At 38.6% G+C, this 16,915-nt stretch overlaps 1 protein-coding gene and 1 long non-coding RNA gene across 4 annotated transcripts; one reads left to right on the forward strand and one right to left on the reverse strand.

Moving 5' to 3' along the window:
* Window positions 1-1,126: 1,126 nt before the first annotated feature.
* Window positions 1,127-2,207, forward strand: LOC144638939 (zinc finger protein 330-like). Its single transcript, XM_078498217.1, has 3 exons — window positions 1,127-1,324; window positions 1,438-1,457; window positions 2,136-2,207. Exons 1-3 carry the CDS (start codon window positions 1,127-1,129, stop codon window positions 2,161-2,163), a joined length of 246 nt encoding a protein of 81 aa, XP_078354343.1. The 3' UTR covers window positions 2,164-2,207.
* A 1,640-nt stretch (window positions 2,208-3,847) lies between these two features.
* LOC144638379 (uncharacterized) lies at window positions 3,848-16,915 on the reverse strand. Of its 3 annotated transcripts, XR_013567913.1 has the most exons (5): window positions 16,037-16,915; window positions 15,624-15,733; window positions 13,185-13,270; window positions 11,119-11,227; window positions 3,848-4,294 (listed from the first exon to the last, which is right to left on the reverse strand). It is a non-coding gene; the product is annotated as an uncharacterized LOC144638379 (long non-coding RNA). The 3 variants fall into 3 exon arrangements; XR_013567914.1 differs by lacking the exon at window positions 3,848-4,294 and having other exon boundaries at window positions 11,215-11,227; window positions 13,209-13,270; XR_013567915.1 differs by lacking the exons at window positions 11,119-11,227; window positions 13,185-13,270; window positions 15,624-15,733; window positions 16,037-16,915 and adding exons at window positions 5,549-6,069; window positions 8,307-8,319 and having other exon boundaries at window positions 3,852-4,294.

Genomic DNA, 16,915 nt, shown 5'->3' on the forward strand with positions numbered 1-16,915 from the left:
CTTTTTTCAATTCATTGTACAGTAACACTACTTTACTTCAAAGTGACCGTGATATGGTGGCATATCAGGTCAGTGACTTGATATCGTAGGATATCAGGACAGTAGATCGCGCTTCTGATTGGCTACTTGCGAATTTGGGTACGGTAATTTGTGAAATCCCCTGCGAAGAATTCCCTCTAAAAACCTTGAAATTGTTAAGGTTTCTATTATCGTGTTCCCGTTCTTAAGTTTTTCGGAAAACTCATTCTTTTTCGTTGTTTAGTAAACAAATTAAACCTGCTTGTCGATGCTTGCTAACAACAAACGACACAAGAAACCAAGTTCATTCAACAAAGTAGAAAAGGCGCGAATCATGACGTCAATGAGCGATATGACACTCGCAAGAGTGTCATACGGAAAATACGCCACTCGGGTCCCGGATGGAGTGGCGTATGGAATCTATGAGTGGTTTAGTTCCCAGTAAAACACTCTCCTCCATATAATAAAAAAACAAAAATATTAAAAGTTCCGAAAATAACAGCCCACTTTTTTTAATGTGTTCTGTACTGTCAAATAAACGTATTCCTTATTAGTGACCTCTAAACATGTCAGATAGAAACTGGTCAGACAACTCATTTGTTTAAGGCTTGGTAGAAGACCTTGGACTTCATTTCACAGCATTCAAACACAGAGCACGGGTGCGGTAGCCTGCGAATACAGCCGCCTCTCATACGGGTGCGGTTCCCGCCACAATTGTTGGATTAAAATGTCTCGATTTTCTGCTTGCCGCTTATGATGATGCTTGTGTCGTAGGTCTGAGCGTTAGTAAACACATTCCCCAGGGACAGAATATGTTGTCCAACGAGCCAACGAGCAGAAAAAACTGCTGTAACTGCCTCACCCCACTCTGCCTGCCTTGTGCCTGCGTTTACCCTGCGGCTGACTTGTGGTCAGCGGATTCCACGCAATCACCCCAGACTCCTCTCTCGATTCGAGAGTTTGCTCGTTTACTTCCTCTGAAAGTCAGCGATAAAATCGTGAAACACCGGCAACAGACTCGTACCCAGTCGTTACTCGTTTTTTCGTTTTCGCTCGGCGTTCGAAGAGGTTGATGGGAAGGACGAAGAAAAAGTTCGACCTTCCCTTGATGCCTTGCGCGCCGCTCAAAAAGCAAGAGAAGCGACTGGGTACGAGTCTGCACCAGCAACGAACAGCAAAATGCCAAAGAAAAAAGACTGAAAAGACAGGGGCTCGAAAAAAAGCTGAAAAGCAGAAGGAACGTCAACGAGGAATAAGAGAAGCTCGAGACAGACCTATAACTGAGCATTTCTGTAATGTAACAATGGTAAGTTTTGGCCTCTACTTGGTCAGATGTTTTCCTAAGCTTAAGCTTATTTCTTTTCTATCGTACAATGAAATGAGTCACTAATGACTTTGCTTTTTCCGTTAATATTACAGGAATGTGATAAGTGTAAAAGGTAAACCCTATACTTTTAAAAAACAGCATTATAATATTATTAAAAAAATATGAATGAAATCATGTTCTCAGCTTCTTGGAGACATGTGATCAGAATTAAATTTCTCTCAAAAATATCAGTAGACCCAGGTTATCAGAAGAAACAAACTGATCACCAAAGGAAATAAAATTGGCCAGCATTTATGTAGCCTAAAATACCATTCGTCTCTTTGTCCTGCCACCCAATAAACCCTGGGCAAAAGAGATCTCTCTCGTCTGGAAAATGGATCCTTGTGAAATGAAATTCTGTTTGTTTTGTGATGTCTCCTATGCCCGGGGGGGGGGGGACTCCCATATGAAACTGACGGGGATGCTCGTCGGAAATTTTGAAAAGAACCCCTAAAAGAGACCAATCTGGGTGTGGCTCAAGCTTTTGTTGACCCCTAAAAGATACCAAAAAACTAAGAATGGAGTTTATATTTGTATATTTCTTGGTGTGTAACCCTAAACGAGACCATTATGGCTAAACATATTGGCGTTTTTGGCGTTTTTTCCCGGAACACCCTTAGCGAGACCAAAAGTCCGAAATTTACACCCCTAAGCGAGACGACGAGCATCCCCGTCACTTTCATATGCGAGTCCCCCCCCCCCCCCCGGGCTCCTATGTACACGTATACAATATTATCTTTCTTTTTCATAGACGACAGAAAAACAGAGCCTTCTGTTAGTTCTGCTCCTCAGTTCAAAAGTTACCTATATGTGGAAATTGTGGTGAGTTAAAAGCACTTTTTGCAGTTCTTATAGTATAACATTGTTTTGGATTTTGGTGAAAGTGTGCACTACTGGAATTAACTGATGCATAAAACAGCTAAAAATTCAGTACTCTTTTAGGCCAGGTTCAGTCACACTAGCGACATAACGACATGAAGAAAAGTTCAGTTCTTTCCTTATGTCGTTATGCTTATGTCATTATGTTCCAACTATGTCGTTATGTTATGTTGTTCAGAATGGCGACATAAAACATCAACGTGAGGTGTTTTTTTGCATTTGCGTGACCTTGCGGTTGTGTCATTATGTCGCTAGTGTGAACCAGGCCTTAGGTGGCACATACCTATGAATGTGTAACTTATGTGTGGTATTGTGACAGTTCATTTTTTTGATTATTTTGCTTGTTAAAGTAAAATAGTAAGAATAGTGGGCACTAATTTCACTCCCCATACCATTTTTTCCCTCCACACTTTCAAGGGACTATATCAGTAATATATAGATTTAGACAAGCCTAAAAGCGGAGCTCCCTGGTTATTTGCCCTTTTAACATTTTAGACTGATTTTTTATTCATGTTATTTTCTTTATATACATATATAATATGTATCATTTTTAGCCATGAACAACAGCACCACATAAGAGCAAAAAAATTGATCAATCAAAAATAGGATTATCAATTAGCAGTCTGTGCATAACCTCCCAAAGATAAACTAGTATAAACTTTCGAAGATGAACTAGAACAAAGAAAGTGTTGCTCTAGAAAATATCCATACCCCCTCCCCCAGAATGGCGGCCCCATTTGATGGAATGGTGGACCGATACCAAAAATAACAGCTTTCTGCTAGCAAACCGAAATAAAACAAGCAAAAATAAGCAAGCAAGCAAGCCACAAGCAAGCCACAAGCAAAAATAGTGACATTCTGTCATAGTGGCAAATAAAGGTCTGTAGGGTCCCCCAAAAGGAAAGCACCTTTCCCCCCTATATATGAGGTCCTTATAACTACATGTAAACTAAGCAAAAATTAATTCTGCAGATCGAGGCAGAAATACTGTTTGTTAGTCCTAAACTCAGGTATATATTGTTTGGCAAAAATTTAACCATTCATTTGCCGCTTGTATATCAAACCATGCAAGCATGAGCAAAAAAATATAACATAATAAACTCTACTGAAACATAAGACTTTTCAACAAATAACTGATCTGTGAGACACACCCACAAACCAAAATAGCTGTGTTCAATGTTTTTCATTTGATGACAGAGTTTGGTTTCGGTGAAGTAAACATTTGGCTGGCTACGAACAACAGATTATATGTTTGTTTATAGAGATTGATAAACTGCCTATCCCATTACCATGATTTGGGCACTCAGGCTGGGAGGGGGACATGGGGGGACCCTGAACACCGCAAAACCGCAAAAAAAATTACACAAACACCGCATCACCGCAAGAAAATTTGATGAAACACCGTCACCGCAATATAGTCAAGTTACTTTTCAATGAAAACGGCTTGGTATTGGCAGCAAAAGCGTATCAATGTTTAAATACACAATATTTTACTGTATTTTGTTACACATTAAAGATTTAACACATGGTACGTGTTTGTAACAAATAAGGACGGATGAATGAAGATATTGGAGCTAAATTTAGTTCCGTAACACCGCTAATATTTTTTTTCACCGAACACCGTAGGTTCAAAAACACAAACATCGCACACCGTAGGGTTTGAGATCACTGCAACACCGCAAGATGGGATTTTATTCACCGCGGCGCAACACCGCATAAAAAAAATTAGCAACACCGCAAACCCCCATGTCCCCCTCCACTGGGAATTAAATGTTTGGTAGCAGGATGATTTTTATATTGTGTTATCAGAGATCCTTTAAGAAATATGTTCATGGTTGACCACGTCTGGCTTTATTTCATTAACTTAAAAAATACACCAGTCCATATAAGTACATAAGTATTAGATTGACATGCAATGAAGAAATAAATAATCTGAATGAATAAATAATAATTATAATAATCCGATTGTTCATTTATCTCTCTCGGCTGTGTCTGCAACTCTCTGTGGAAATTCTGCTACTCGTGCTAACCCTGAAAAAGGCAAAAGAGAGATAATTTTGTTGATCATCATCGGGATCAATATTTATAATTTTCAAGTTATTCAGAACACTCTATAGACAAATAAAAAGAGATATTTTTCCAAGTTTTCCCTGGGCCAGGAACTGTGTTAGGAGATAATGTTCAGAACCAAAAAATGCTTTCACAGTGAGTGTGACAGCATAACTTTCTTCAACCTACTGAAGACATTAATAGTGCTATCAATAAGACCCAGCACATGCCGGAGCTTTGGTGAGTGTTTTGGGGTGAATCACCAGCTAAAAATAATTAATTCATGAGTTCTCTACAAAATGAGGTGTCTTAAGACTCTTATATTGCTCTCTAACAGGTGCTGTTGAAAGCACTGTGATTAATTCCATGAAAGCTTGCATATTATTAGCGCGGTCAAAAGCACGGTAAGCCTGGCAAAGCCCGGCCTGGCCAGGCTTTCCGGGCTTTTTGCCGCGCTTGCCATAAAAGCGTGGCCTGGAAAAGCATGGCAACCACGGCCAAGGCCGGGCTTTTGCGGCTTCCTTGGCCACAAAAGCCTGGCTTTCGTGGCTATGCCCCTCTATGCCAGGATTGCCAAGAAATTGCGGCCTGGAAAGCGTGGTAAGCCCGGCCAAGCCTGGGCTTTCTATGGCCACAAATGCTCGGCATTTTTGGCCTTGAAAGTTCTATGTCTATTTTTTCCTTGGCTTGCCTGCCCTGGAAATAAAGAAATGCAACTTCTCTTTTTTTAATATAAAATCATCAATTAGGCTTGGAATTCCTAAGAATTCCCAATAATTTAACATGCATGAAAAATGATATGACAAATTTAAAAACTTGGAAAATCTGAGGATAACTTTAGGAATGGGCAATACTTGACCTTGCAAAAAAATCATAACATGCTACACTTCTGTATACCCAGAGCTATTACTCATCACATTGATTTGCTAAAGTAGTCTGTAGTCAAAACAAAGATGCACTACACATGTAAATAAGAGTCATGTCCTTTAAATTAGTAAGACAAAACACAAAATATTTTGTTGTTTTAAATCCACTGTGACATGAAAACTTCAAATACAAAAAGCCAAACATGCAAAATTAATGAATACCAATTGTTTGTCAGTGTCTGGTAATTTAAACCCTAACACCACAAATAAAAAATGAGCATCACTCCACAAAGAAAGCATTGCTTACCGAAATAATTAGAAACACAGAATATTAAACTTTAAGACCTGACCATTAAAAGCAATTTCTCACCTATCACTGCATGCCATCGTGAATGTAGTAAAGACTTTCCACCCTTCAAATTCTCGAAAACCTTGGCAGATAAACTGAGCACCTCATTGTGTTTCATTCTCAACATTTATTCTAATTGTAAACCTTGATAATTTCACAAAAATGAGAGTGAAACAGTTAAAACGTCTCAATACTCCATCTCCTTGCGACCGCCATGTTTATTGAGACTGCAGTACAAAGCTCCAGCGGATTGCCGTGGTTTAACCAATCACGGAACGTAACTCATCCCACGTGACTGTTGTCATGTTGATCGTCATCATCCTCCATTTTGGCGCTGTTTTGAAATTCTGTTGCTCGTTGATCACTCGTGCTTTCCTTTTGAAAACAAGATTGCATTTAAACCGCTGCAGTCAGTATTATGTGTTTCGCTTCCAATAATTATAGGACACAGATTTTAATGTGTTAGTGTACTAAAGCTTGTGATTCTTGGAGCAGTGTTTTCGAGGTGTTATCCTGATGTAATGGCAGTCGTTAACAAAGTGCTTTGGTGAGTACAATTGGGCTTATTCTTCGCTTTATAAACCAGTTGGAACTTACTTTGTTCGCACAAGCTGCATTATGTTCGTTGGATATGTTTTGTAAATTGTTGCGGCCGTGTTACAGAAATTGTTCATGAGTATAAGAAGCTTATACCGAACTGAAATACCGAAATTCCCTTATTAGACAGCTGTTCAAAGTGTGGAAGTTTCAGACATTTTCTTGTTATCTTTGTTTATGTTAAGTAAAGGTTACCAGTTCTTTAGTGAATTAAATTAAGTCTTCTTTAATAAAATAACAAACATATCAAGAGCTTAATCAGAAAATACCAGGGATCCATATTCGTTTTTTCTCCAGGTCGTCAGCCGGGCAAGTATGCAAGATGACATACTTGCCCTGGCAAAATTTTACTTGCCCGTTCAAAAGTGAAGAATGGCGACCGTACAACAAGTAAATGAAAAGTGGACTTTTTTTGTTATTATCACATGTATGTAACCGGTCAGTGTAAAACGCAGACTGCGGACTGCAGACTGCAGACTGCAGACTGGGGGTAAAATGCAGACTGCAGACCAGGGGTAAAATGCAGACTGGGGGTAAAGTAACGAAATATGAGTCACAAAGCCTTTTTTCCCCGCCGGCTCCAAATTTGGAAGGAATGAACGTCAGACAACGTTTCGCACGAGCGATCACGAAAATGAACTGGTGATAAATGTGATATAAAATAGATTTTAAATGCCGACACAAATTTCATCAAATTTAACTTTTTGATACAGCAACGGCATTTGAAAGATTTTTGTGACACTTAAACTTCAGTTTACAACCATCTACGTTTGTAAACCGGATGAAACTGAACGGTTTAGAAAAAATATTTTTTTACCATGCCGATCACAGCAAGATCATGTTTACAGCGATCATATTATACCGCGGCCACAGCTCTTTCAATGTCTCAAGTGTTTTTAACTGGCACAGTTTAAACCCTTTCGCAGTTAAGTTATAAAAAAGGCTTTGCTTCGCCAACCGTCATAATAAAACACCATAAAAATAAAAGGTACAAAGCTTTTATGTTTAGCGAGCGGTACAAATGATGTGACGTATGTAGTTTGTGCGCGTATAAAATTAATTTCCGAAAGGGCACAGGCGACGGTCACAGGCTAAAAGGGCTGTAAACCATTCAGTTTCATCCGGTTAACAGATGCAGAAGACTTGAAATTAAAGGTTAAGTCTCACAAGTCTGTAGAAATTAAAAGTGAAATTTGAACACATTTGTGTCGAAATAAAATTTATTTTAATATCGCCAGTTCATTCACGTGTTCGCTCATGCGAAACGTTCGAACTTTGGAACCGGCGGGAAAAAAGGCTTTGTGAATCGCATTTCGTTACTTAACCCTCGGTCTGCATTTTACCCCTGGTCTGCAGTCTGCAGTCTGCATTTTACCCTCAGTCTGCATTTTACCCCCGGTCTGCAGTCTGCAGTCAGCAGTCCGCAGTCTGCGTTTTACACTGACCGTGTATGTAACACTGTGTATACATGAAATCTACAAGACAACGAATCTGTTATAATAAAGTTGATTCACAAGTATTTGTTAACGAGACTCTTTACTTGTCTACCTTGGCTGCCGGCTTACAAATTTCACAAAACATCACGCCCCCAAGCGGCTTGTGATGTTGGCGGAAGCGTATGATGCAGGCACAAATGAAAGCCAGGGCCTCTTCGACTGCCACAACGGAAGAAAAGAACGCTTTTGCTCTTCTTATTCATATTTGGTTTGTTTTTCTGAAGTGTCAACATTGCTTTTTCTTCTTTGCTGGCGGTGCCACACCAAGATATCGGCAAATTTTGATCAAAATATCAGCTGATGCGATCGCCTCGTGTTTTCGCGGATGCAGCTGCAGTACAAAATATCAGCGGTTGACAGCTTGAAAATTGAGCCTGCAATGATTTGATTGATGGAAAATACCGCATCAGCCAAGATGGCGGCCAAAATTAGGATTTTATCGCGACAGAAAGTTGCAAAATATTTTCTGTTTTCGAAAAGTTATGAATGGATGACAAGTAGTCAGAACGCAAGTAACTCATAAGAAAACTTAATAATTGTTTTTTTTTTCATTAAGTCAAACTTAAGTCGTCCAGCGGACGAGTTTATGTAATCGTTTGGTCGTCCATACGATTTTTTAGTCGTCACGGACGACCGGACGACCGTGAATATGGATCCCTGAAATACATTTATTTTATTACTTTTACAGGCGAAAAAGAACAAGGAAACTATCATCTACAGCAAACAATCTGTAAAGAACAGTTGTTATGCAATAAAATTTTGCATCTTACTGCCACCAGCTAAGTCTGTTTTTCTTTGTCTAAGTCAGAAACCATTAGTCACAAGTTTTAATATATACTAGTTATGCAACGCTTTCGAGTGGTATACTATGGAATATCCCACGAGTCACTTGTATTTTCTCGGTATACACACGAGCCTCTAGGCGAGTGTGTATGCCAAGAAAATACAAGTGACAAGTGGGATATTCCATAGTATACCACGAGAAAGTGTTGTGTAACTATTTTATACCATGCCATAGAAAATACGCTTACTAAATTTCGTCGAGAATACAGTCGCAGCGCACTATGGGAAGGTTGGGTTGAATACCGTCGAATATACAACGGCTTTCCTGTATTCTGATTGGCTGTATTTTCTATGGCATGGTATAAAAGCTAATATGCCATTGAAAGGCACCAGTTCAGGCATGTACATGGATAATGTTCCTTGGGAATGTTATGGAAGTCTTCTAAATATCTGTATTTTTGTATGCCTACAAGCCATATTTTAATGAAGCAGAATTTTGTGCTTCTACAAATTCATGAAAAATTCCCAGTTATTCCTCAAAATTCCTATCAATTCACAAAGATTTCACACTTGCCAAGCATCCTTGGCCAGTCAATAAAAATTATTATTCACATGACAGTGGTTAAATTTGTTAATTTAAATGTCCTCCTAAAGGGGCTTGAGGGACAAAATATGTATAAAATGGTGGCCATGCTTACCAAGCTACTTCGGCCAGTCAATGAAATTATTCCTGCTCAATTTGGCCAAAATGGCCGCGGTTTCCACGGATTTGTTTATTAATGTGGCCGCGCTTACCTGGCCTTCCTGGCCTGTGGTCTCACTAAGACATTGGCCGCACTGGCCGCATGACCGCGGATTCCGCGGTTTTTTTATCCCTTGGCCAGCGTGGCCAAAGCGCGGCCTCTGGCCGAGCTCACCGCGGCTTTTTAGCCAAGCTTTGGCCGCGGTTTTCCGCGGTCTGGCCACACTCCTGATGCAAGGGTGTAGCTAAGAAAACACTACCCCAGCTCATCAACAAGCTCAGCTGGCTTTTCTGGCCTTAGCAACTCTCAAAGTTAACTAAGTCTTTCCTTCCATGTGGAATTTCAGCTGAGTTTAAGTTCTATTTCTACATTTGCCTAGTACCAATACAAGATAATTTATGTTAAGTTAGGGCTTGAGCTTAGTTATTAAGGTTAGGTATTAACAATCGGAATTCCAACAGGTCAATTTGCACTTCTCCCACAAAATCATTACAAGTAATTCCAGTAATTTATCGGGTCAGGTTAAGCAGATCTTGTTGGGTTTTGCCCTCAACCCCTCCCTGCCCCCTCTTTTCTTAAAAAATGAAAACATTATATTTACTGTGATGTTACATGTTAATTGTGTATATTAAATTCCTCAATAGAACCAGGATTTTAGGGGGAAAAAAACAAATAAAATGAAATAAAATTCACTAGCTGTAGATTGCTATTTTTCTGTTCTCAAAATTAAAGGTTATCAATTATTTACCAAGATCTCAATGAGTAATATGCTGTGCAAACAAAAAGTCAAATTCATCTTTTGGACTAGCAAATATCTTTTTTATTGTACTTGAATGGCAGTAAAAGAAATTCAATTCACACTTATAAGATAAAAGTATTTGGAAATTTATAAATTGACTGCCTTTTTGTTTACTGAGCTACTTGATAGATAAATTTGCTGTGTAAAGAACTTTAATTTTTTTTGTTCATGGTGGATGATCATGAAGGAAAATTTTTATGCCAAAAGATATTTAATTAGTTGCACTGTCTTATAGAAATTAAGTAAAGTAACTTTCAGCCCTGGAAGTAAGTGGGGGGGGGGACTCCCATATCAAACAGACAGGGACGCTCGTCAGAAATTTTGAATTAAACCCATAAAGGTGACCAATCTGGGCGTTAATCACGCTTTTTTGACCCCTAAAAGGTACCATTTTAGAACATTTTAAAACTGATATATTTCTATATTTTTTCGCGAGCAACCCTAAACGATACCTTGACGGCTAAAAATACCGTCGTTTTTCCCCGAACACACAAGGTGAGGCCAAAATCGGAAATTTATACCCCTAAGCAAGACAACGAGCATCCCCGTCTCTTCCATATGGGTGTCCCCCCTCCCCCAGGGCTTTCAGCCAATTTCCTCCTAAACAATTTTCATGGTCAACTATAAAGTATATAGAAAGAGTAATGAAGTAAATCAGAATACATCAATATGAAAAGCTAAACCCTTTTCAGTTATCTCTCTCTCTCTCTCAATAATTATTTGACTATTTAGTAATCACTACAAATCAAATGCTTTAATGACATAAAAAACACATCATTCTTCACATTAAACAGAGGCCAGTTTGAAAAATTGAAATGGGTGAAAGATGTAATGGCTCCTGTATTAGTATAAACAACAAAATTTGCCTGAGTTGAAGTTTGGTTAAGAAGTTTGCCAAGTGGGCTTGAAACTACTAATGGACAAAACTAGTAATTAAAGATCATGTGCGATTTACAACGTATGAATCAAATGGTCAGTCTGGCTACTGTGTCAATTACCAGTAATTAAATTATTAAGTTCCTACCATTGTTCGTCAAGCTACTATTACACTGTAAATGAACAAACAATTATAATTTTTCTTTTCAAATGCTGGGCCACCAGCTTCTGTACTGGATAGAAAATAAACAGTGCCTTGTTTGTATAGTAACTTTACATTAATTTTTACACATATACCTGTGTATCACCGTTGAAATTGCAACAGGATTCACTGACACATCTCCAATGTCATTTACTCCAGTATCATCATAATCAGCACCTTGACATTCAACTTGGTAATGACATTCTGCATACAAAAAGACACAAAAATTGCAATTTTTTAAATAATGTTTGGGAAGTATTTTTGAATTAAAAGCAAATTTATTGATTTTAAGACCTATAACCAAAAGCTTTTACTCTTAATTTCAAGGAAAGTGCATGATAAGGTATTGCATTATTCCCTTCAGAAATATCCAAACAAAAAAACAATCATCACTTGACAGCTGTTTTCATAATTGTTTAAATATAATGTCCCGAGCATTTTGAATGAATGTCTAAAAGCTGCAAATGGAGTATTAAACGCTGGCCTCATTTAAACACCGGGTCAAAACTGCTAATTTTTAAATAAATGCCGGAGACTTTAACTTTGAAAACGTAACATTCACTTGTTGCCATGTTGTTTCTATATTGTTCCAGTTCTGTTTGTCACAAATCTTGATTGCAACCATGCCGTATGCAATACTGTGCATGTAACTCTTGGTAACAATCATTCTCGGAGACCCAGGGACAGTTTGTCGGGGCGGAATGAAGGGAAAAATCGTTCCACCTTAACAAGCTGGCCCAAGGTATCGGAGGATGGGTGATAATAATTCAACTTGAAAAATGACAGAAAGTTTCACTCCCTTAATATAAACGCTGGGCCCCGATTAAATGTCGGCTTCAAACAAATGCCAGGTCATCCGGGCCAAATTTGAAATAACTGAGAAAATACGGTAAAATCAATCTGCTTTACTAGTTACTTTTTGGTCAAAAGAATGTTTTTGTACACTAGTACATGTTAAACAGATCCAGGTCTTCTGATATAATTAAGTATAAATGGCGTGATTTTGCATAATCGACCTCAAATTGCATCCAACTGCAAAAATTAAAAATCAAATACAAAAATAGACAAGTTCTTTGGCTGCCTAAACTTATTAGAAGGTGATTGTGTGTCATAAATCACAATAAAACCTCTCATATGGTTTCCAAACAATCAACATCGTTTTGACTTTCCTTTCTCCGTTTCAACTTATTAATTGAGCCATGAAAGCTAAAATCATAAATTTGCTCTGTTATGTTGTTTTCCTGCATTGAATTGATGTTTATAAGGTAAAATGGCTCAATTCAGAAAGTTTACATCCATCTGTGCATGGCAAAAGTTGATCGTGTATACCACAGGTGAACTGAACGTGCAAACAAGTGCGCCTGCCGTTAATGCAGACAGCAGTTTCCTCTGGTATTTCTTGTATTGTCACTTAAAGTCTTCTCGGTTCTTGTGTTTATTTATGATTTTCCATTGGTTTTTCATCCTATCTTTTAATAAAGCTTTACATTCACCATGATTTGCTTTGTTATTTATTTTCTGAACAAAACACTACCCGCAGTGATAAAAAATCCTTACGCTTGATTTGCTCGGTACAGCTACATTGTAAGTGTGGAATCTGATCTTGCCAACAAGTTAACCATGGTAATCAAAAATTGAAATAATAACAAGGCACTGGTGTACTGAGAAGTCAAATGATGAAAGCAACTGGAAACATAGCAAATGAAAAATAAATGATAAGACTGACATGGTTTTATCCAGTTTATTTAAGCCCTTTAAGCCCAGCATATCATCTTTTAAAAGAATCTTCAATTCAATTTATCTTTAAATATTCTAGTTTGCATTTGCTGAAATCTTTATAAAAAACTATTTTTAAGATTGTAAAATCATGCACTCAGTGGTCTCTGGATTCAGTGAGATAGGATAATATGCGAGCCAGCGAGGCATGCGAGCCAGAAATCCCAAATCCCAATAACCGCAAGCTACCGAAACTAACTGTAGGCTAACCAGAGTACTATTTAGGCATTATCCGGACCCGATTCAGTGAAAGAAAGATTTTTTAACTGCCAACTCACAAGTCAGTGATCCAAACATTTAAATAATAAACATGGACGATAAATGTTGGGAGAGCTTGAAACTAAAATGAAACCTGACCATAATTATTCACAACATCTCTATGTACCTGAATCATTTTCCTGCTATTCACCTCAGAGAGCATTTCATGCCACATTACAACATGTAGGACTCCACTTTCATTTTCTTCTGTGGCTATTATAATGACGAACAGAAAAAAAGTAAAAGGGGTAATGACAAAATTAATCTTTAAATGTAATACCAGCATAATTAATAAGCCCTTAATCTGTCTTCAGCACACAGTGTCGGTGCTACATGTATGTTTACACATGTACATGTAATTGACAGCCTCTGCAAAATTGACTATTATTACAATGAAGTAAAATAAACTGAAAAGAAAATAACACCAGAAATTTCCCCTGCTTTCACACAGAGGTATTTTTTAGGTGTGTGAGAAGCAATTTGTAAGATTTACAACATTTAATATCATTTATTGTTGTAAACTCGAAAAAAAAAGTAACGAAAGCCGTACCTTGTTGTCCATGAAATACACTCTTTTTTTTATAAGAACACGTAAAATTTGGCTGAGCCTTTGGATGTTCTTATTTTAGCCCATACATTTTCTTAAATTTTGGGGCAAATCTCAGCCTCAACGTTCTTATAAAAATGGTTCTTATAAAATAATCAAAGGTCTCTATGAGACTACGACTATTTTGCTATGGTCTATCTGTTGGCTGTCAATTGTGGTATGGAGTAGTGTTTTGCTAAAGGGTGAAAGACGCTTTTCATGTTGTTTAGGAGTGGAAGTCTTGAAAATAACTTAGCTTACCTGAATACTTTACACTTCCACATCACATTCTAAATTAAAACTGAAACCTAGAAGTCAACAACGCGCTGTTTACAAAACTCAACCGCAAATTAAGGAGCCAAAGAAAACCCAATCGAAAACACATTGAATATACTGTAGTACTCGTGTCGCGTATACGCTTATTCCGGCCTACTAAAGCAAACAAACAGTTCAGCGGTTCAATACATTCTTCATATATACCCACACCCCCGGCCCACACCGAAAAGAAATCCCTAGAATTGAGAACGCGAATAAATGATTATTTACTCGTGTTTAGCGAGACTAACGCAATCGATTGTCGCGAATGTGAAAGACTTGTAAAAGTACAAATTTGCGTTCTTAATCGTTTTAGGTTAAATATTAGCGCTCCTTTAGTGTGTTAGACCAGACGCTTGTACCAGTCCAAACTTGCGTTCTTACGTTCTTGGTTACATATTAGCGTCGCTTTAGTCTGTGAAAGACTTATACATTGCCTTCAAGTGTTGGCTGACGCTTTGTTCACCCACACCGAAAAGAACTCCCTTGAATTGAGAACGCGAATGATTATTTACTCGTGTTTAGCGTGGCTAACGCAATCGATTGTCGCGAAAACAAATCCTTTAGGTTAAATATTAGCGCGACTTATACGTTGCCTTCAAGTGTTGACTGACGCATTGTTCACCCACACCGAAAAGAAATCCCTTGAATTGAGAACGCGAATAAATGATTATTCACTCGTGTTAAGCGTGACTAACGCAATCGATTGTCGCGAAAATATCTGATTTGAGATACTCACGCATAAAAATAATTGTTATATAACGTTTATACATGTGACAAGTCACGTTTTTAACACGAGATAGCAAGTGTTGACGCAATACTAATGAGATACCCTTTCATCACCCACAGCGGCTAATGGAGTTCAAGTCTAATTTCCGGTCCAAAAATATCGCACGTAGACAAAAACAATTGTTATCATGGCGGGTGTTGAGCGCAGGTTGAGCGGAATGAAGTAGAAAGCGAGTTCTTCTAGGTTTTAGAAAATCTCTCAAGAGTTTTGTTCACAAAACATTTAAAGACGAACAAAGGGAGTGTATTCGACGAATAGTTTGTGAAAGAAAAGATAATTTCCGTTCTTAATCATTTTAGGTTAAATATTAGCGCCTGGCTTCAGTGAGTGAGACGCTTGTACTAGTACAACGCTTTAGACTGTGAAACACTGAACCACTCACATTCTCGATTAGTTGTGTCATATCTCATTTGAGATACTCACGCATAAAAATAACTGTTATATAACGTTTATACATGTGACAAGTCACGTTTTTAACACGAGATCGCAATTGTTGACGCAATACTAATGAGAGACCCTTTCATCACCTACAGCGGAATATGTGACAAGTCACGTCTTTAACACGAGATCGGAAGTGTTGACGCAATAATAATAAGAGACCCTTTCATCGCCCACTAAGCGGAAAGAACTCCCTTGAGAAATTAAAACAGTCCCTTGAGAAATTAAAAAAGTCCCTTGAGAGTAGACAAGAATGTTCCAAATTTTGCCCACATCACTCCTAATCTCCTACTTCTGCTTGTAAACAAGCAAAATAGTCGAAAAAAGAGTGTACATGTAAAATCCTAAATACTACAGGTAATTAATTCACTAAAAGGAACAGAAACACCTACATTGGGCAATTAACAGTGATAACTAAATAAATAATTTTTAGTTACCTGCAAGATCAAGAGCAAATAAAATTGCAGAAAATCTCTTTCAACGGGCAATGGCAAAATTTCCGTGCCTTCTTGAACATCTTCACATTCAAACTCCTGTTCTTTGTGCACTGAAAACAGAACAGACCGCAAACATTTATGAACTGGCAGCTCAGATCCTCTCCAACCGAATAATGTCCTCTTGCGACGAACGTAGAACACGAAGATAAAGCTTCACCAAGAGGAAAATTAACAAGCAAACTGACATTAAAGTTGACGGTTTGGCAGGCGACTGTCAACACAAAAATTAATGTAACCAAAAGGGATAATCTTGCAAATCATTGCGGTAAGCCCCGGGTGTAAGTTTACTTCCTTTTAACCTAAATTGGCCAAAACTGCCCTCTTTTAACTGATACAAACTGAAGCTTACTCACCTTCTGTTAACATATCATGTCGTTGTTTTGCTGCCATCATTCTCTTTGCCTTTGTATTCCTCTTTCGCGTTCTTCTTTCGTTCCGCTTCGCGATACTGCTCTGCTTCGCGGCGTTGCTCGCTCATATTTTGTCTCCTTTCTTCATCCCTGGCTCGTTCTTGGGCTCGTTCTGCTTCGCAGCGTTGCTCGCAAATATTTGCCTCCTTTCTCTATTCCTGACGCGATCATCTTCGCTTGCTCTGCGTCTGTTTCAGTTCTTGCTCTCTGCATCTGCCGTTCTCTTTCCCGTTGCTCTTCACTTAAACCCTGTCTTCCACACGTTATATTCACTTCACTATTGTTTGTTGACATGACAGTAGCACAATGAAACTATTTTCTCGAGTTTGAAGCAGGAAACCTGTTGATAGCATTCGTAATTTCACGCAAGGTGAAACGCGAGTTGCCAAAAAAGCGCCGAGCGCCCACGCGATTCTCCGCCAAGATAATTTTACATTCTCCCTCCCCTCGGTAGGGTTACTTTATTTTAGGTCTCCCCTCCACCTCCCCGAGAGTCTGTAGGCGCGGGCGGGCGGTGCGCGTACGCAACCAAATTTTTTGGCTTCATAGGTTTGCCAGAAATAATTACCCGCATTACCCATGGTGCTCCGCTGGCGCGCTGCGCTGGGAGCTCTGCTATGATAAATGCAAGTGCGGCCATACCACTGCAAACCTGAAAAAAACAATTCAGGCTATGGGCGGGAATCGAATCCACGACCTTTGCGTTACCGGTGCAATGCTCTACCACTGAGCTATCAAAGCCACATGAGAGCGGTCGTATATGGGTTAGCCCTTTATGTGAGGTGGACATGATACTTGGCCCAATTATAATTATGTGAAATA

The sequence above is a fragment of the Oculina patagonica genome, chromosome 14, assembly GCF_052425735.1.
Source record: "Oculina patagonica isolate OP01 chromosome 14, crgOcupat, whole genome shotgun sequence".
Classification (NCBI taxonomy): Eukaryota; Metazoa; Cnidaria; class Anthozoa; order Scleractinia; family Oculinidae; genus Oculina; species Oculina patagonica.